This window comes from Amyelois transitella, chromosome 10 (genome assembly GCF_032362555.1).
Source record: "Amyelois transitella isolate CPQ chromosome 10, ilAmyTran1.1, whole genome shotgun sequence".
In the NCBI taxonomy this organism is placed as follows: Eukaryota; Metazoa; Arthropoda; class Insecta; order Lepidoptera; family Pyralidae; genus Amyelois; species Amyelois transitella.
In genome coordinates this window covers 5987500-6010231 of record NC_083513.1, presented here as the reverse complement: position 1 = coordinate 6010231, position 22732 = coordinate 5987500, and the positions used below count along the sequence as shown (strand labels likewise).

Genomic DNA, 22732 nt, shown 5'->3' with positions numbered 1-22732 from the left:
TACGCATCAGTGTAAGCAAAAAAAACACGTGAAATATAAATATTAAAGAAGAAAAAAATATTTAAAAAAGAATGTTTACTCCGTCCATGCACATTCTGCATTTTATCATCAGTCAACTCTATTTTTAACTTGCCCTTTTTACATTATTCGTTAGTGAAATTTCACGGGAAATCAAATTCATAAACAAATAGTCTTCTCTTCCAATAATATTATTGAAACGACATGTCTATTTATAAAACAATGTTCGACAATTTGTCCATACCGACACGGCTACGTAACACGACCTCAAAGTAAATTACAGTGGATGATATTGAAAACCTTGAATTGCAGGCCGCATGGGGAGCATGTCAGTTTCGAATAGTCTTTTTCAAACTGGTATATAACTATCTAACTGCTCACATAATTTAACTGCTCACATAATTTGGTACACGGGAAAAAATATAAGATAAAAGTTTAAGATCTTAAATTATAAATCTATAGTTTAGTGGTATCAATGAACCAAATTATGTGAATAAGATATTGTTAAGACACCGATATATGGAGATAACAAAATTAAAAAGAGAAATGGTTGATGATAGAATGCACAATTTGTATGGTGTTTGGTGGTAAGTTACAGTCTTAATGAACTGCCACCATGAGAAAGGCGACTGAAAAATGCATATCAAGAGATAAATGTAACTCAACTGATTTATTGTGAATGATTTTTGAGGGATTTGTTTCGTCTGTTGAAGATCAACTGACATTCAACGCATATTTAAAGGAACAAGTCTGTATCTTTATTAGTCGAATGTTATGTTACAAACAAAATGTGAGCATCCGTTCATTTAATACCAAATGATTTGTTTTGAAATAAATAAATCGTTTTAACAATGCGGTAATTACGCTAATGCATAAACAATTTGTTGGTTTCATAAGATCAGAATCATCTGGGCCTAAAATTTACCCACTTAAATTATCCAAATACATTCTTAATATAAGGTTCCGTCTCAAAACTTCAGTTCACAAATAAAATCAGTTATTTACGATTTAAATAGAGAAACAAAATACAAAAGTAACCATTAAATAACACCAAAAGCGTAAATTATTGTTCTTTATACCTGGTTGTTGGGTGTAACTGAGTTGAGGCAGTAGGAAGCAGGTAAGTACGTTCTCGCCCGTGGCTTCGTCCCTGTCAGTCTGGAAGGTGAGCAGCGGCTGTGCTTGGTTTTCAGACAGCCACACCGCCTTCAATTCTAGATTTACTAGTGTGTATGGTAAGTACTGTAACCTGAAATGATGATGTTGTTGTAAGAAATCATCAGTTATAATAACTTTTGTAAAAAAGAGAAAAGCCTCCAATCGGTATTCTCATTTATAAAATTGGTTTGATTTGTAAAACCTTCTTCTAAGTGTAACAAACACTTTCCTGAAAGCCACATCAAAATCGGTTCAGCACAATGCGAGATAATAGCGGACAAAGATACATACATACATACATATAGGTTAAACTGAGAATCACCTTCTTTGAAGGCGGTTCAAAAAATGAGGAACGAGTACATTGCGATAATAATGCCTAACATTTTCATATGTAAAATATCATAATCATACATGCTCTGTTTATTGGGCCCTATGAAATTGGTCCGATTAAAAATCAACAGATCCACGATGCCGCATGCTTCTTTTGCTTCTCTGACCTTTTCCCAGAACGTCTTCGATTTGATCAAGGTACGTTCACTTAGGCTTTCCCCTTTCAATGTTACCATTTACTATCGCTTTACAAATAACTATTTCTGTCACTTTATCTTTTTCAGACTAAAAAGTAAGATTTGGCCAATACTGCGAACTTTATTAAATATTTCCATGATTCATGTTTTGATTTTAACTTTTTTAATTAAAGCATCCGTTAATTTCGTCACGTTGTTTGCCCATTGACATTAACAAACATTAAAATGCACAACCATTTTAAAAGTTTCCCACATTCCAGTTACACATTGTCGTTATAGTGTTATGCCATAAATACAACATGGCGTCGTTACAGTATAAATACCGCATGTAAGTAAGTCATTTCCTTATTACAATTTTTTTTTAATGGCCCTAAAAGCCTAGATTAGTATGAATGTAATACAGATTCACTTATTTATTTGCATTCCTTCACACTGTGTATAAACATGTGTGTTCTCGTAATACCCTAACCTCTCTTGGTTAGGTAAGGTTCTCAAAAGACAATTCCTCACTTCCCAAAGTACCTATTATAATACAATAAATTTACTTAAACTCACCTATTCCCGCTGACATCTAAAACGTGCAGTGATTTGCAATTTCCCAGTTCATTCGGCAGTCTCGTTAGCTTGTTATCCCTTAAACTTAACACGCCCAATAATGTCATATTCCCAATCTCTAGCGGTATTTCACCCAAGGAATTTCTATCTACATTCAGTACTGTCAGTTCATTGAGATTCCCTATGGATTTAGGCAGTTCCATTAAAAAATTCTCCGTTAATATAAGCTCTTGTAGATTTGTACACCTGAAAGAGAAATACGGAATCATTAGAATCTAAAAATAGGTCAGCGATAAACAAACTACTGTATTTATTACATCGAACAGTGTACCAACCTTCCTACATTTTCATTTAACGTATGTAATCTATTTTGGTCCAACTTCAGTATAGCTAACTTGGATAAATCGCCGATACCGCCGGGTATTGTTTCTAACATATTTTGAGATAGGTGTAGGTCGGTAAGAGAACAGAGCCCTCCTATCTCTTCTGGAAGCTTCTCTAATTTGTTCTCGCTGACATCTAGACACACTAGAGCCTTCAAATTTCCTATTTCTGGGGGCAAGTACTGAAGTTTGTTGTGATCGAGCCATAATTCTTCCAGTGCCGGCAATTCTCCAATAAATCCAGGCTGTAAAAGAATTGCAAAATTAAATTAAAACCCTGAAATTATAACAAAAAATACACATCATCCAAGTGTTAAATGGCCGAAACATACCAATTCTTCGATTTCGTTATCGCCCAAGTCTAGCCGTTGTAACTTAGTGAGGTTCTTGAGGGACTCAGGCAATGACTTCAACAGATTTTCTCTCAGCTCCAGCGACTGAAGTGACACCAAACTGAAAAGAACATCATTTACTTCGTAAGTATTGGTATAAACTACCATATAACTTTTATTATGATGAGACTATAAACATTATATTACAGTAATGACTCATAATTTTCTTGTCAAGTCTAGATAGCTCGTTTCATCAAATTATAACGGTAACATATAAAAACTAGAATCATAAAACATCTCTGACGTTTCTAAACATATTACAAACCACCGGTTCTGAAAAATTGTTGATACAACACATAAAACTGGAAGTAATTTTACAAAGATAGTTTTAGTAGGAAACCGCGGTAACCTTCGCTAGCTATGGGTATGACATAATAATTTGACGAGACAAACCAGCGGTGTGGAAACACAATGGAATAACCACCGCACAGGACGTCGTTCCGCCGCTATCTCATTGCACCAGTGCAAGGTTGTCATACCATGTGGTTAATTTAACCATATAATCATTGCATAGCATTGAGTTATTCACAGAAGATAGCGGCTGATGTTTAAATAAAGGAGATCTCAATGCAAAGTTATTTTAGGCTTAACGGGTTCAACCACTTCCTTAGGGACATCGAATAAAGTTAGAATAAGAGCTTTTATTGCAATGCTTAGGTATAACAAGTGTATAAAAGGTTTGCTATTTTCTTGTTAAATCATTATAATCATTACTATAATTCTTTATACTTATTAGTGATAAGAAAGGAAATACTTAATTTATGAACTTATATTAAATGCAGTAACACCAAGCGAGTTGACTTGTCCATGAACCGGTTTTATTTATTTTGCATCGTGTCACACGTCGAACCAACACAGAAAATTATCCTGTTAGGAATGTGGTACAAATACACTCAACAACTACTCTGTTATTGCAGAGAAACCGGTTAAATAATTTCATAGCAAGACAATTCAAATTACCAGCGTAATAACATTAGCGTCACAAGGGTTTTATAAAACTTATAAGGATATAAGGAAAAGGTGACTGAAGTTGTTCGAAATGTCTGCATACAGGTTAGCCTTTGTGATAAAGGTAAATGTCTTCTATCATAAGGTTCATCATGGGCTTGAACTTACGGACGAACTCCAGTGTGAATAAAAAATAAAAATGACTGACATACCTAACAACGCAGAGCAAAAACCACTGACCTAAACAATTATTTTAAGTACTCTTTGAAACCGAAGAGAAATAGATGTAGTGTTGAAGGGTGATGAGGGATAAGGGTATGTTAAAGGTATTTGACAGAAGGAATATGAAAGAGACGTACGTCCCGAATAATATTCGGTTAAGTATATGATACTAGCTGTGCCCGCGACTTCGTCCGCGTGGAATAGTTATTTTGGGCATCATATTTATTTTTGCAAACATCCTCCTCGGCGGTCAGGCGGTCACGCGTATTAGAAAGAACGCTGGTTCGCCGTATTAAATGTTTCACTGCAAATTGCTTATAACGACTATATCTCAAAACCTATTCGTCTGATTTATATACTGTAAATGGCAATTTTAGTCTACATGAAAAGCCGAAAGTAATAAACATATTTATTTGGATAAGGATTAATACTGAATTAAAGAAAATTGGTTTAAAAATAACTTATGTTTATTTATAATGAAAAAATAATCTTAAAAAATGAACATAAAAATGGTTATTGTAAGTAAACCTTAAGAGATAGATATATGCTCTCGCGGACTTTTTTGTGGCAAAAAATGAGTACTTCACATCTTTAGTACATTGTTTTACTATATCTTTGTTGGTTTGCGCAGCGTTCGCGTGGAAAGCTCGCAGATGGCCGACTCATTCAACTTTCACCTGCATTGTTGACGTTTCCCGTAGGAAATCCGGGATAAAATGTAGCCTATAGCCTTCCTCGATAAAAAGACTATCTAACAGTGAAAGAATTATTTAAATCGGTTCAGTAGTTTCTGAGATTAGCGCGTTTAAACAAACAAACAAACAAACAAACAAAACAAACTCTTCAGCTTTATAATATTAGTATAGATTACCAGCTGTTGCCCACGACTTCGTTTATCTTAAATTTGAACGTATTATGACAGTCCAATATCAAGCTAAGTAACTACAAAGTTTAATTCCGTTCATTAGTTTTTGCGTGTAAGAACAAACACACACACGCACATCCATCCAAACTATCGCATTCATAATGTTAGTGGGATTCATAGAAAATAAAACATTATCATGTTAAATATGAATAAAAACAATTGTACCTTAGGTCAGAATAATAATACTGGAATTGAAATAAGCTCAATCCATTTGAGGGATTAAATAGTACTACCCGACCCGTCGGATACCTGACATGTATCACAAGCAAAGGGACAAGACACAATCAGAGTATGATGTGGTAATTTAAAACCTATTCAACAAAATTAAGGGATTGTTTACAGTAGCACCAGTGTTAGGTGGAAGACGTTTTCCTTTTAAGGTTTTCTCTCAAACGCTAACTCTAGTTATTGCCGTCACATAGCATAATCGCGTCGTAGGCTTAAAAATACAAAGAAATAATAAATACCTACCATGTCTTAAGTTGTACTTCATGAATAAGTAGGTACCCACAGTCATGTGATTTTATTTTGGACCTTACCAAACTAAAACAGTGAATAAATAAACTACGATTAACAACAAAACTAAAATGTACCTACTCACATCGAACGAATCATAGAACGGTCTTTAATAAAGCCTACTAGTTATGGTGCTTGTAAATTCTTAACAAACACCATAGGGACGCTAATGGTACTAAACTGAAATTGTACACAATTTGTTTGGCTATCGTATTGGAGTCGAGGTCTTACTGTTGTGAAATGTAGATGAGAATACGTCCTATTTAAAAACGAAACAACAAGAAGGCTCTGCAAGAACAAAGTTACCAAATATTCAAATTATTTCCCAAATAAATATACAAGTGTGGTTCCCGGCACCATTACAAAAAAGAATAGGGCCACTCCATCTCTTTCCCACGGATGTCGTTAAAGGCGACTAAGGGATAGGCTTATAAACTTGGGATTCCTCTTTTAGGCGATGGGCTAGCAACCTGTCACTATTTGATCTCAATTCTATCACGAAGCCAAACAGCTGAGCGTGGCCTATCAGCCTTTTCAAGACTCTGTCTACCCCGCAAGAAATATAAACGTGATTATGTATGTATGTAAATAAACAAAATTTTTTATTTAATTGAATTTGTAAGATTAAAATTTTTTTTTTATTTTAGAAAATTTGAATGTCCTGAAGGTTTACTTATGTCCGTAAAATTTCTTCCAGAAAGTTTTGGGACTATTCACATCAAACAAAAATACAAATATTTCCTCATCCTTAATATAAGCGTGGAAGAATGAACAAGGAAAAATACTTGTCGTCATTTCATAATGCATGTTCTGAGTATTTTTATTTACCAGGAAAGAAATAAGAAACAAATTCCATTGTCATTGATATACCCAGTGATGAAAGTAATTCCATTATGCTCGAGAAAAGGTTAATAGATTTATTTTAAGTCCACAGAATGCTTTACATTCCAATTAATTAAATTTAATTAGGTTTCTACAATGCAATAACACTAAGATCCAAATTGTCAACGTACTCAATAAGATAACATCGCAATTCCAAAACACACTATAAGTAAGCATCCTACACCGAAGATGATTGAGCAAGTTCTGATGAGTATAAGAATGAACTGTTGCGCAAAACAATATTGTTTGCTGATAACACACAACGAGCCTCGCGTACCGAACGGAGGCCGCATTCCTAAACAGTTGTCAAAGTACTTAGTGTTGGTTTTGTATACAAGGCATCGAAGTGAATCACTAACACCATACGGACCTATGTACGACTATGACAAGAAGCTACATGACATAAGCATTACGCTTTAATCCAGTTCTGGGATTACCAACACGGCTTTGTTGCAAACTGGATGAAGCAAATGAGATAGGTGAATGTGTACACTCCAATTACCTAACATTGTTAAACGATATAAGTTATCTTTATCTCACCACATCGTATGAATTAAATACAAATATTATTTTAAATATACCACGTTTTCATGAAGCAACCACAAATTTATTATAAGAAAACCTAGGCATTCCCAATATCCTCATGCATTTTCGTCTATAAATGAGGGTAACATTTTAAAAATAAACATACATGGGACATAATGTGGATAGCCCGTGTAAATAGGGCCTATCCTGCGGGGAGCTTAACCGAAAAGAAAAGTATGAGAAAGGAAATGGAAAAAATATGATATTATTCAAGGCTAGACGACCGTATAACTAGGCAGTTTAAAAGGTACTCACCAACATCCACCGTGCAGGAGAAATCCTCGCAGTGAGGCTGACCAGGGCTCTGGGAGGCTTCTAAGTTCTGCCGGCCGGCTATTGTAAAGTCCTTGAATAATACTGATTGCACCAAATGTATGTATGTTCACTTCACAAATCGAAGTAGTATAATGACTAACGACTCAATAAAACTCATAAATTAACAGTTTCAGTCGAAGATCAATTAAAAGAACGGAGAAGAGAAAAATTCGGAAGATTCCGACATTAGAGATTTTGACATAATGTTTTTAAAAAGAAAAACAACACACTATCGCTCATGTGGCCAGTCAGGCGCTAACCAAAGAGGCCTTCCGCATTAGGTTTTAGAAGGAGGTACCTCGCCACTACCTAGATGGTGCTAGCCTTGAATGAAAAACCTAAAGATATGGGTAAATAAAAATAAAAATGAAAAGATGGGACATATCGGTCCAACCATTCTCCCCGGCTTGGAAGTTCAAAGAACTTTCAAAGAAAAGAAAGTTGAAGTATATTAATTATTACAATATATGATGAGAGAGAACACGGCTGAATTAAGAGACAATTCAACAATTAACGTAATTTAAAAATTATATTTTTAGGCAAATGAATTAAAGTTATTTATTGAGTTTATAAATGATAAAATTTAACAACCGGTCTTTTATAACACCGTATTTTGTTTTTAACTAAGGCAACTCTGATAGTTTCATCATTGCCTGGATATAATTTTATAATTAAACCTATAGGCCAAGTAAATGAAGCGAAGTGAATGAGATGAGACCCGAAATAAGTATTACTTTTTTTAAGTTTAAATCTTACGACAGTTCTAGCATCTAATATCCCGAACTTTAGTTTCAGAATGTAAATAATTAAACCGAAACAAAGAAGTTTATCAGCTTTGATTAACTTTATATGCTTATGGAAATGTACACTGTGAACGACACGTAGTAAAAGTATTTCACATATTAAATGTGCCTTAATATTAATAACTGACACCTTCTTTTTGAAACGCAATACATAAATCGTAGTACGCAAAAGTTTCTCCCAGGAAGAAAAACGTTTAGAGAACTCATATAATACGAGCGATTCATTTTGATAAGTTAAAACATTGACTTTGAGTTCAGGTAAATAATCCATATTTGGTGGGTTGATAAACCAAGGAAGGTAATTCCACCACAAGCTATTGGAAAGCAATAATTCAGCATATAGTATGACTGGGGCATTTACACCTTGAACATCGAATGAGCGAGCTACAATAGAGAGGATATTCCTCTTAGTACATTTATCATGTACATCGCAAACAGTAACAAACAACTTGTCATCACCAGGCTCCCACGCGAGACCTAACACCTTGGAAAAATTCCCCCCATTAGAAATATTCACCGTACTTCGGTGAAACTCGGGTAAGTGGGACAACAGCTCAGAAGAGTTGCTAGTCGACTTGATAAGGTCGAAAGATCCTGCCTTAAATAGGGAAACCAATTGTTTGGACAAAGAAACTGCAATTTTATCATTAGGCACTGAATAAACTAAATCGTCTATATGAAGCCTACTCTTAGAAGCAGCGACTGCTTCAGGAAACTCATGAGACGTACCCTCAGCTAACTGCTTAACAGTTCTCATAGTGAGATAAAGGCTTGACTTCAGTCCAAAAGGTAAAGGACTGAATTGAAAAGCACGAGTAGGTTTGTTCTCATTGAACCAAAACAAAATACGCCAATATTTCCGATCATTTTCGGGATTTTTAATTTGTAAATACATTTGTTTCACATCAGCCGTCATAGCTACTGGAAACAATCGAAAATCAATAAGTAGTAAAAATAAGTCCGCCTGCAAATTAGGGCCAACGTAAAGGATATCATTCAGAGAAAGACCAGTATGTGTTTTAACGGTTGGATCCAAAACTATACGAGGCATAGGCTTGTCTGCACGAATAACCGCGTGGTGAGGAATGTAATAGCCCTCAACATTTAAAGAAGATTGGGGAACTTCAGATAAATAGTCATTATCGATGTAATCATGAATTACAGAATTGTAATTCTCCCTTAACCCGGGAGTATGTTTAAATTTTCGCTCTAAAGCCATAAATCGACGAAGAGCAATATCCCTTGAGTTACCTAATTCTGAAGGCGTGCGACAGAACGGCAGAGAAACGGAATAGCGACCACACTCGTCACGTGACACCGAAGATGTGAACAAATTTTCACATTCTGTTTCTTCCGGACTTAAATATTTCATCTGCGGTATCTCCTCTAACTCCCAGAATTTCTGAAGGACATCGTTAAGAGCGAACCCAGTGAACGAAGTAACAGAGGATGTTTTGGGTACATCACCCATTAAAACATAACCAAAGGTAGTCAATACAGCGGGTGGTGCGCTAGTGCCTGATTCAACTCTGTCACCTAGGTAAATATAGGGGAATAGCTGAGCGCCAAGGATTAAGTGTATATCCCCGGGAATGTTCCAGGTAAGGTCAGCCAAACAAATATTTTCTAAATGAGTAAAATCAGATTTATCAATAAAACAGGATGGCAATTCATCCGTAAGACAATCAACCACTAATGCACTAATTCGGTATGACTGTTTGCTGTCTACACGAGACTCTATATTTAAAACAACATGCCCATGAATAGGACGCGTTGACATACCAATTCCCTTAACAAAAGAATTACTTAATGGAATTATTGGTAAGTTCAATAATTTGCAAGTGTCGGTTGTTATAAGGTTATTCATTGAAGCATTATCAATCAAGCAACGAATCAACATCTTACTCGCATCCCTACCCTTGGCGAAGACCTGTGCCGTAGCTAGTAAAATAGCGCTCGAATGCACTTTAGCATTAAAAGACATCGAAGCGGCATCGGTAAACAAAGATGACGTCACAGGGGCGGGTTGATACGGCGGGTTCTGCGCGCCACTGGCGGAGTTCATACTCAGGTTCGAAACATTCTCTACGACCTGACAAGCGGGCCGCTGACTAGTGCACGCGCACTCGACTCGAGATGAAGAATCAGTTTTACCGACTTGCGAAGTTTGGAAATGAGTTTTGCTTTTAATAGCATTTTGCTCAGAATTATGTACTCTATCGAAATGCAACAAAGAATGGTGTCGCTTGTTACATAATCCGCAAACAGCTGACGAATTACAATTGGAAACAGTGTGATTTAATCCACAACAGTTAACACAACCGTTCTTAGGTTTAATAAAATCATATCTACTTTTAGGTGAATCTAAATTGCGGAAAGATGAACAGTGATACAACGCATGCTTATTGCCATGACAACAAGGGCATTTCTCAAGTGACACGGAATCAACAGCGTTATCACTATGAGCTAACAACGTGTACGTATTCTTCTTACGCGAGTTATTAGAAGACTGAGAAAGAGGTTTATTGACGTTCGAATTTTTAGAGCTTAAATTATTTGAACGTTGTAATATTTTAACTTGATCACGAATAAATGTAATTAAGTCGTCAGAGGACGGTATTTCTTTCTCACGTACCGATAACTCGAAAGCTTGTACAGATTGAGTGTCAAAATTACGTAATGCACAATTAAGGAAAATAAAATCAGACAATTCCGAAATCCCTAACTGTTTTAATGCTAAAATAGAAGCAGAGTATTTCTCAATGAATATCTCTAAGCTCTGTGCAGTATAAGAAGTATTTTTCAAATCAAAAATATTAGACAAATAATGTGCACCTAGCGTGCGTTTATCTTGGTATCGTTTAACTAAGCTATCCCATATTATTCTATAGGTTTCGCCAGTAGGTACGATTCCGGCCGTGATCTTGAGGGCGTTGTGCGTTAATTTACCTATTAAATATTGCACCCGCTGAGAATCTGACAATTGAGTATTATTATGTATGTTAGATTTGAATGACTCATAAAAAATAGGCCAGTTCTCAGTACGTCCATCGAAACTAGGGATCTCAACGGCAGGAAGTTTAATATGAGTTTTCTGGTTACATTTTGATACCGTGGGCTCCTTGACCTTGACCTCGTCATTCACTTTATTACGAACACGTTTGATACGACAGTACAGATCGTCAAAGACGGCCAACTCTTGATAATTAGGAACAAATTTAGGGTTTTCTTCCAGCATTAGCAAATTGAGTCTATCAATTATTTTTTCAAAATTACCACGCAAATCGTCAATTGTCTCCGACGTGGCCATGAAACTTTCACAGGATTTTAATGTGTAACTAGTAACCTTCTTTGAAAGTTCAAATATATCACTAATACGGGAAAAAAGCATTTGTTTTTTAGAATTCAAAAGGGAAATCTCGGGATTATTCTCCATTACATCGGATGAAGCCATTACGTAAATAGAAATGAATGAAGTCTTGCGGTATTTCACAAAACCAATAAATAATAATTATTGATTATTTCGGTATGAAATAATATCAGAAAACCGAAAATAACGTAAAAGGGAAATGCTAAAAATTATGCAATTATGACAAATTTTATAATATGGCGACAGATGAAATCCCTTTGTTGAATTTCTGTACCAATAATTACGTACGAATACTCAACTAGGTATTTCCTATCTAATACGTATAAATTCTCCTAATGAGAATAATATTAAATAAAGATGGAATAGTATTAAAATGAGAAAATGCTAATAATTATGCACTTTCTTTGGAAAACAAAATGGCGGTCGCCCTAAGGAATTTACGTGCCAATTATAGTTACGCACTATATTTCAAAAGATTGACCTAAACCAGTTCGTATCCGTACTCGAATGGACCAAATAAAATAATGGATAGCCCGTGTAAATAGGGCCTATCCTGCGGGGAGCTTAACCGAAAAGAAAAGTATGAGAAAGGAAATGGAAAAAATATGATATTATTCAAGGCTAGACGACCGTATAACTAGGCAGTTTAAAAGGTACTCACCAACATCCACCGTGCAGGAGAAATCCTCGCAGTGAGGCTGACCAGGGCTCTGGGAGGCTTCTAAGTTCTGCCGGCCGGCTATTGTAAAGTCCTTGAATAATACTGATTGCACCAAATGTATGTATGTTCACTTCACAAATCGAAGTAGTATAATGACTAACGACTCAATAAAACTCATAAATTAACAGTTTCAGTCGAAGATCAATTAAAAGAACGGAGAAGAGAAAAATTCGGAAGATTCCGACATTAGAGATTTTGACATAATGTTTTTAAAAAGAAAAACAACACACTATCGCTCATGTGGCCAGTCAGGCGCTAACCAAAGAGGCCTTCCGCATTAGGTTTTAGAAGGAGGTACCTCGCCACTACCTAGATGGTGCTAGCCTTGAATGAAAAACCTAAAGATATGGGTAAATAAAAATAAAAATGAAAAGATGGGACATATCGGTCCAACCATAATGACTAAGAAAAAGAGTTAACCGCACTCGGTTTGTCGGTTAAAATATTAAATCTTTCCAATACTAGAAATACAAATTATAGTACTTAACCCCTTAATTATACAACCAAAACAATCTACAAAACCTTTATCAACTTCACGACGACAGACGATCCATGCTGATGCTGTTAATAATACCACAAGCAAAACCGATAGCTATGGTAAATATTTATTTCGGACTGAACCACACTTTTTTATTATAGTTTTATCTACAATAATAAATCGACGGCATGCAAAAGTGTTTTAATACTTAAACAAAATTAATCAGACAGTATCATGAAACAAACATCTTTAAACGAAAATGCTCTAATACTTTGCCGACATCTAATTGGCTTTTAAGTGGTTTCGTATTCAAATCATAGGGTCTCAATCTCAAATTCATGAAATGTTGTAGGCTCCTCGCTCAAGATCGAAAATTAAATTGTCACCGAAGTGGTTGGTTTCATAATATATACTAATGACCTAATCGGGCAAATTTAGATATAACTTGAAATTAGAACATCAAATACAATACAAATTTTGTTATAATTACAAATATAGATGCATCTTTGCCGGAGGGGTGGGCAGAGACTACATCAATCACAAAACATATAATAATTACAACCGGACAAAACAATTTTATTAGTCATGCTTGGTCAATCCATTCAATGATGATGCGGCCGCATAAAACTTGAACGCGTAGGAGATCGACTATACATATGTATAAATGATATGATATTGAGCCAGGGAGTATATTATTAAAATGGATAACATATCCAAGATAAAAAGACATGATATGATTATAACGTTAGATTTATACAAACACAATAAAAAGAGAATCGATAAATAGAAACTCTTTGAGAACTCGATGAACACGAAATGTAAGTATTGTTTGTAACAATAAGAACTAGCCAGCGCCTTTATAAGGACCGAACGACCAGTAACTTTCCCGAACTTTCGCTTTCGTTTGTACTCTCGTTCACAGGGTTTGATCACCTATACCGTGTTGTCAAGCAAAAGCCGATATTATTCATCAATTACCGTTAATCGCATTTGAATAAATTCTCTTATGGGTTTGACGCTTGTTTACCGAAGCGACAATATACTTGGAAATATCAATTTATTACGCCACCTCCTGGCGACATGATAAGCTCAATGAATATAATGATCTCCAGGAAATCTCATCAAAATATATTTAATTCTATCGAATTTTTATTTTACAATGACCATACTTTCACACAAAGTTGGACCTGCCTGTAAAAATGTTGTGACCTTTGAAATAAATAAACCTTCGGGGTTATTTCATCCAAGAAAGTTTTTGTAAAAAGATATCATGAATTAGGATAGAGTTCTTATAAAAGTACTCTTGAATAATTTAACTTAGAAGATGGAGGTTTAAACAAATAAATCGCCATCACGCAATGTACGAGTATATTGTCTCGTGGTAGTTTAAATGTATTATTAAATAGGAATATGGAATTTTACCATGGAACGTGGGCTTAAAATGTTATAAATTTGATTAAAGCACACAATTATAAAATCAAGGTACATAGTATAGTACCTACAAAAAGGGCTGTAATCCTAGCTTTGTCCTTGCCCCGTGTTTCGGAGCCTGGGAGTGACATTGAATGTGTACCTACTTGAACTTGTCTATGTCAACTAAGCACAATGTGATTATATAAAAAAATGGTACATGCTCTTAAATCTACTTTTTAGTATATATTACTTGTGCCCGTTGCACCATATTAACAACATATCATTATTCCTATTCTGTATACATGTACCCAGACACAGAATTAATTAATTAACTAACAGTGCGAGTCACAGGCAAACCGCTTATAATACACCCACAATAACAAAGTACAATAACAATATTCCCTACGTTATTGTAGGTAAAGTTATGTATTTTACGTAAATATTAAATTCGCATATCAACACAGCTTTAGTACGTAAGAACCCGTTTCAATTTTCATGAACAAACACTCAAGTTTATTACCTTCTCTGAGCCTCAGTATCTGTATAAATATTATATTTGTTTGACACAAAGGAAACAGTCAAAACATATGAAAAGGGCGTGAATTCGTAACTAACTTACATTACTACGATTTGATTTTTCTAAAAACAAAAATGTCACTTAGCATAAAACAAGCTGACAAAAACCGAGCTAAACTGCCAATGGGTTGACCGATAGCACCATCTAAAGTTAGAAGCAGCGTGTATTCAATATTTATATGCTACAAAACATAATAATCTAAGTAGATTAAAACTAGCTGTGTAATTTATTTTTCCTCTTGCGTTAGTGCTGGTTACATCATACATAACCGGGAGCCCGTGGTGTGCCTTTTAACCATGATTAAGAATAAGTCAGGTCTTTACACGAAGCGACTCCTGGCTGATCTCCGCAACCTTTGCAGGGGAACGTAACCCATTTGGAACATGATAAAAGCTGGAATATAACAAATGAATGTGCAACTAGACGGCACTAGCTAGCTGTATAGTTCATGCAATGTTTAGCATTCCAGCTATCCTACCTTCCAAAATCGCTGGGCAGACTGGTGAGCGACATATCATTGAGGCCGAGGACGGTGAGAGCTCGCAGCTGGCTGAAGCCCGCCGGCAGCCGGGGAATAGGGTTGCTGCTGAAGTCAGCGATCTGCAGCGCGCGCAGCTTCTTGATGTCCTCGGGGATGTCGGGAATGTCTGGGAACAAAGTATTCAAGTTATTGACATAAATTATAGTAGGTAAAGGGATAAATGGATCTTCAGAAAATAAAGAACATATATATTTATATAATATTATTTTGCTAGACGAGCAAAATAATAATAAAAATAGAAATGCCATGTTGTAATGAAAACTATAGCAATGATTTCTGCACAGTTGCAAGCAGTCAAATTTATCTAAGAATTAAGACCGATGCAATTTAAAAACCATCAGTTGCATTAAGACGTGACATTTAACAGTAATATTTTTAAATTCTATGGTTTTATATCATTCCGAATTCCATAGGTATGTATGTCTCCTAATATTTTAATTTTTACTTTGGATTAAGCAAAATCATGAGTAAAGTCGTTTGAAGCATTGACAACCACGTCTCCTCTTTAAAACCGTCTAAAAGATAGTATCTGTTTCGGCGCTTACTTATTTATGAACGCGGACAAGCGACTCAGATGCCAAAAAGATATAATAACTTATAATACAGTATCAACACAAATAAGTGCCTTAACCAAAAGAGGTAATTAACAGGATAGAAAAACTAACAAAATGACCATACCAACAAGTTTAAAAATTCCTGTGATGAAATCCTGATCATTTAAGGTAATCATGACAGTTGTGTTTTACATAAACTCGTTTCATGTGTATTACGAAAGAAAGTCATTGAGAAACCGTACATGGCTATAACGCCACATGATTTTGATTGCGGTGAGCCTGCGGTGCAGTTAATTGAACAGAACCTTGGTGATGACGAAGAGGCGGCGCTGCGTCTCAACTCTTGACGTGGCTTGTAAGGGCTGTCGAAGGTCGATACGAGAATAATTGGCACACGGACGTGTAAACATTGCGGTCCTCAAAATAATCCGCAATTGTTTCATGTTTTGCAGACGTAAAACAAAACATTGAACCGAAAACAAGGCTAACAGGCTTAATATAATTCAATATCAATAACAATCTTGTCGCTAGTTGCAAATAACCTTATTAAAAAACGATGTGCATTATTGTTTATACAAATTTGTACTACATTACCATACAGGAAATGGTCATACTTAATTCAAATAACTGATTAACAAGCTTCATTAATTCGATAGGTTAAGATTATTATAGTAATAAAATATTTCCTTCAGATCAAAACTTTCCTGCTTGGTGGATTATAAATATTATGAAAGTTCTAGTCGGTTTGAAGCTCCTAACGAGCTTATCAAATACGAACAGTTACAATCCTTATAGTGAACAGAGAACACAAACACCATGGTGTCAGAGACTTTTAAGTTATATATTTCTTTAGGTAATCTTAGAAATATTTTTTTCGCAGCAAATTGTATTGTTACTATTACTCATTGACAAATTTAAACAACTCAAATGCCTCTTGGTCTTGCCTATGTCTACACTACCGCCACAAAAAAATGAAGTGAACAGATTACGTTTATTGGCTTCAATTGGTAACACGATTCCATGCGCAAAATAGATCTATTAAGAGACATAACGGATGACGTTGCTGTCTTCCGTACATAAAATAAGAGATGCAATTTCATAAAAAAAAAGTAAAGAGAACATTGTTAACTTATTCGACTTTCCACGTCCTTGCAAACTTTTTTCGCTTCATCCATGTTCATCACTATCTTCATGCAAGGTTTAGGGACACATACATACATACATACATAAAATCACGCCTCTTTCCCGGAGGGGTAGGCAGAGACTACCTCTTTCCACTTGCCACGATCCCTGCATACTTCCTTTGCTTCATCCACATTCATAACTCTCTTCATGCAAGCTCGGCGGTTTCGGGTACTTTTGACCTGACCCTTTACCAGGACGTCCTTAATTTGATCAAGATATGTTCGTCTAGGTCTTCCCACTCAGGGACACCTTGAGCTATAATACATTTTAGACTTCTCCTAAAAATATAAAATCATTTTGATATTCGCGAAATCCCAATCCGGTAATTCATGTAAAGTTATGATAAAAGGCACAAAAGATATGCCTGTTATATTGACATATTACAGGGATATTGTTGTGTTGTTGTAAAATTCAGTTGTAAAACTGCTAGTAGATAGGTATATAGTACGTGTGTGGAGTGCAAACTGAGGCAAACAGCAGCACGCTCCAACTGATATGCATATTAACTGCAACTCGGCTCGTTCCGGTGAAATATCTTTGGTAAGTATAAGTAGTATGTGAGCATGATCTAAGAAGAAGCGACATAGGAACTTTTGAAATGTTGAAACTTGTTGTTCTCTTCACGGATATGTTAGCCAGCTCCAGAGTGGATCTAGTAAAAGTTCAACTTTAGTATCGAAAATTCAAATATTAGTTTCTGAATCTCTGGCTTTAAAATTGTGTAACTGATTATGGTTGTTTCTAGTGTAGGTATATAAATTTCTTACTGATGAACAAAATCATGACATATGTACATACATTCAAGAACTAAAAGGTAGAAATTCAAATTATATGAGCACACTTAAAAATTTAAGCCTGCCTTTAGAACCATTCTCATATTATATTAATTCAGAAAAGTAACGAATTCAAACCAAAAGTCTTGGGCAAATTGAAATTTTCAAAGAGTTCCCCAAATATTAATTAAGCAGAATGAAAATTATTTAACTTCTTTATATAGAAAGCGGTTACTGAGGTTGTGACTTTCCTTGAAAATATTTCGTTTTAATAATATTCTATAACAATAACTTGACCTGAAAATTTAAATGACGAAACTCGGATGCCGCCTATTTATCTAAATAATTACGTCATGATGTTGTAATTTTGAAATGTTTCGATAACCATTGTTGTAATAGTTTTATCATAGACATTGAGTACCAGTCTGCTTTTCTAATTTCATGGTGTTAACGGTAATGCGCCCCGGTTTCCGGTTTGCGGCTAGAATACCAGCGAGCACGTCATCTATTTGTCTAGCTACAGGGCACAGGATACCAGCACAATGTATGAGCAAACGCCACGAAACGATGACGCTGATTGTCGTTTATCGATTTTAAACAAAGCAATTAGGTCAAACATTTCGTGTCAATTGGGAGACGAGATTGATTTTAAAAAATATTTTAAAATGTGGTACTATCGTAGGTGAGCGATCTACAATAGCCTTTTGTTTACATTACAGATTTTTCAAAGGGAACGAGGAATGTTTGCGTTGTATGAGAGAGATGCTATTTTAGGAAAGGTATGCAGCTCTACGGCTACGGGAAATATGTCTCTGAGTGCACTGCTTTGTTTATGGGCGCTGTGCACGAACCACTATTCAGTCTGAAGCCTGCGGCAACGTTGTTTCCGCTGCTTGTTTTAAGAGGTTTTAAAAACGTTTATTTATAAACAGTATAATCGTTATGCATAAGAGTACCTAGATAACACTCCCATTTGCTCGCGAAAAAAATGAAAGCAATTAAATTCTTTGAAGAATAAATGAAACCAATCACGTGAAAATAAAGTAGCACGAATAAGTTCCACTATTTTGTTGTCATGATTCAGCGTATTGTTATTCACAATTGTAGGTCAAGTCAAACAATTTACTCGGTAGCCACTTCGAAATATTATCACAGAATTTATTAATAGTACAACGTAATCAAGTACGCTTATCTAAAGGTTAAGGTGAATATAATTGGCACTTTCTTATCGATAGTGTTTTGGAGATTGGATATGCTGGTCTAGGTAGATCCAAGACACAAATATCATTTTAAATATGGGTAGTTATTTTCCATTTTTATAAGAAACATAAAATTCATAGCTACTTTAATTAAATTAAAAATAAAACATCTGTTGCTGCTGCGTTGCACGTTGTGACCTACTGGCCTCTATTGTTTTCAGCAACGACGCCCAATATTAATTACACTGTATGCAAAAAGAGGACATAAGGTAAATAACTTTTTCTAGTGATTTTATTACATATTTAAGAGTACTCACGTAACGCAATATCCGTAGAATACATAAAATGGGATGGAGACACTCGAGTCTTATAGGAAATTGTCATTCATCTCGCGGAATAATCTTGGGCCTTGTATTTTGTCAAGTACATGGCATATTACTTAGTACCTACTTTCTGTTCACGTGAAAGCCATGGAGACATACTCTTAGATGGGCATCATTTATTGTCCAGTTTTTTTACGGGGCGTTTTTACGAACGTAAGGCCTATGTTATAACTCCTCTTTATCCCTTCGACTAGCCTTACAGATTCAGAGAGTGAGAGAGTGAGGGGGGAATTAAAACGGGTTTTTCACGATGACAAAGCAAATGCTTTGTCATCGTTCGTGAAAAACCAGTTACTCGGGATCGCAAATGCTGATGCCCCTCTACATGTTTCCATGACTTCCGCTTCATAATTTAAAAAAATGTTTTTAATCGGTTTTTTTATTTATCATTGTGAGTTAAACTTTATAAGACACTACTCGACACTCTACCAAATTTGTAAGCGCAATCGTTATCAGTTAAAAGTCTAAAGGGTCGTAACCTCCATTAACTAAGTTTTAAAAATAGACCCCTCTTCTCAACTCAACTGATAAGATTAGGTTAGTAAGGCTGGTGGAGATTATTATTATTGACGAATATGCGACCCTCATTCAACAGATTAAGGAAGACTGATGCTTATATGGATCGGACACATCTCTTCATAAAGTAAGTAAATTGTTATAAAGTTCGAAAATATTCACACAGCATTACGCAAAATTTTGCTCTAATCAAAATGTTAATACGCCAACGTTAAATCACAATACGGGATTTGCATAGAATTCCGTTACGAACGCAGAGGTTCTAACTAACTGAACTTTAATCCAGCGTTTTGTAGGTCGGCTCAGCAGGCTGCATAAACAATGGTCGCTCGATAAGAGCGGCCATTCTCTGATTAAAGTGAACTGCAGTAAAAGTTATAGCCGGCGGTCGAGCGGTCTCGCGTGGCTTACCACCGAGTGGATCCCATTATGGCGTTATTGAGTTGTACACAGCACAAAGCGACGAACGGACTGAACTAAGCAAATTGAGGATAAAACAGAAGTTAAAACAGAAATCAAAGAAACACATTTTAGGAATTATACCCTATCATACTGCAAAATATTATTGGTGCAGGCATTTCAAAGATTACAGAAACCGCTGTCATCGTTATGCTTCGTATGATCCTGTTTATGTAAAGGTTTGTCGCGATTTTTATTCCGGATAATCCTACTAATATTATAAATGCGAAAGTTTGTGAGTATGCCAGGATGTCAGTATTGATGTTTGTTACTCTTTCACGCAAAAACTACTGAATGGATTACGATGAAATTTCGTATGTAAGTAGCTGAAGACCCAGTTTAACATATAGGCTACTTTTTATCCCGGAGTTCCCGCGGGATAGATAGGGTTTCCATGCGGACGAAGTCGCGGGCGGCCTTTAGTGTAAAATAAAGGATTTGTAAGTAACACGTGGAACAATACAGATTTAACAGTTGTCCTGTACTTCCTTTATTTTGAGCCGAAGCAGTGGCCAGTGTCGGGTTGACCGAACGCACACAGAAATAAAATTATTCACATATACTCACCGGTAATATATTTATTCATTAAATTTTAATGTATAATATAAAACTTGTGCATTCTCTGAAATCTATTTTTTAAAAGCTGGGTGGTAACGAACAGACGGCCGGCATAACAATATAAACATAGTGGACGATTGATGGCTCACACATCGCTCTCCGGGGCCGCCTTGTGCCGGCCGCTAACATTTGGGAACTTAAAATTTGTTTACTAATAAATTGAAACCGATAAGAGCCAGTGCTATTTCCACGTGCCCACTACGTCATTTATATATTCGCTCGAGCAAAGATTGGACACAAACCTGTACCAGAGATGGAACCACGAGCATTTTACTATCCATATTACGTTTTATTGCCTCTTCGTATTTTGTGTTATACAAAGTTGAATATTAGAGAAACCATTTATTGCTGCATAAACTGCGTTTGTCACTCCATATCCACTCCTCCAACTGGTATTTCTAGGTAGTTATGACCTACAATCCACTGAGCCAAACCTATGATGTAATCAGTTACGGAAGAAATAGTGGATAACGTATCTACGCAGGAATAAATGTTATATTTACGCGTAAATAATGAATTATTGCGCTGATAAAGTAAACATTTGCTTATTAGTTGCGCTTAATATTATTCTTTCGGCTGCGTTCTTTCTTCTAAACAACATTTCGAAAACCTTGTTATCGTATCTAAACCTGTTCGCAAAGTGACCTCACTGTCTGGTGATTCGCCAGCTTTGGCATTTTAATTTATCTACAAAAAGCTGGAAGAAAATTTCGGGGTTAACAATAGAAAGGTGTTTAGAATTTAACAATTAGTAGCATGGGAGCTTCGTGTTCTGGCACAGATTTATGTTGATCGTGGAGCGTGGGAGAGTAGCTAGTCTGCTTTCGGGACAATACCAAGCGGTTGCCGGTTCAATACCCGAGCACGAGACTAGTCACCTCTGATCGGAACGCGACCTACAGACGAATGCCAATGCCGAACTCGACAAGAATTTTGCTATAAAAACTATAGTTCAAAATAGGTTTCTATTAAATTAGTGTGTATAAAGCGGTTAATGGTTTGACTATATAACAGACATACGATCATTATGATGAATCAAAATGTTGTTTTTGAGATCTTCCTATGACGATAAATTTGATATGTACGGTTCTTTATTCAACATGGAACATAGCTTACGTTAATCCAACTCTGCTCGCTGCTAAGCTGTTGTCTGTTCATGAAACACGCTAACGTTATCTAAGTACAGCCCATGTTATCAGGTGCATTCCGCCTCGAGTATTTCATGCTGTTATCTATTTCGTAACAATGTTGCCAGGCGCTTTAGTAAAAAACGTACTTTTCCAGTACAATAAGAATTAGTAAAAATGTATACAAATTATAATTAATGAAATTTATACAAAATAAACTTTGTGATAACTGCGATAGATGTGGGAGGATAATTGTAATAACGACGATTTTTAATATCCCTGTAGATACTAGAGATTCTCGCAAAATTAATTTTCTTACTAAGCCCTTGTACTGCGTAATATTAAAAATGCGGCTTCTCTCCAGACGGCTTAAATGACTAGTGTATCTGTGGTGTGTTCTTTTAAATTTATAATTAGCCTGGGAAAGCACTTGACAGTCGTTAATGTATCTTTAAAAGTCAAATCCTCTAAATCACTCAATCATAAGTAACCATACGGAAGCAATAGATATCTGATTCACTTAAATGTCATGCTAAACCGCACTTGGTAACCCTTAGACCCTTTTATATTTAATATGCCTGCATATTGT

General features: G+C 35.7%; 1 protein-coding gene across 10 annotated transcripts in view; it reads right to left on the bottom strand.

Annotated features, from left to right (window-relative positions):
- LOC106137664 (protein lap4) overlaps positions 1-22732 on the bottom strand; it is an 81983-nt gene that overhangs the window by 52247 nt on the left and 7004 nt on the right. For all 10 annotated transcript variants that reach the window (XM_060946104.1, XM_060946105.1, XM_060946111.1 and 7 more), the window contains exons 3-7: positions 15267-15435; positions 2974-3094; positions 2594-2886; positions 2259-2504; positions 1098-1267 (exon numbers count right to left, since the gene is read on the bottom strand). In XM_060946104.1, the coding sequence (XP_060802087.1) occupies positions 1098-1267; positions 2259-2504; positions 2594-2886; positions 2974-3094; positions 15267-15435 (999 nt within the window). The remainder of the gene's footprint in view (positions 1-1097; positions 1268-2258; positions 2505-2593; positions 2887-2973; positions 3095-15266; positions 15436-22732) is intronic.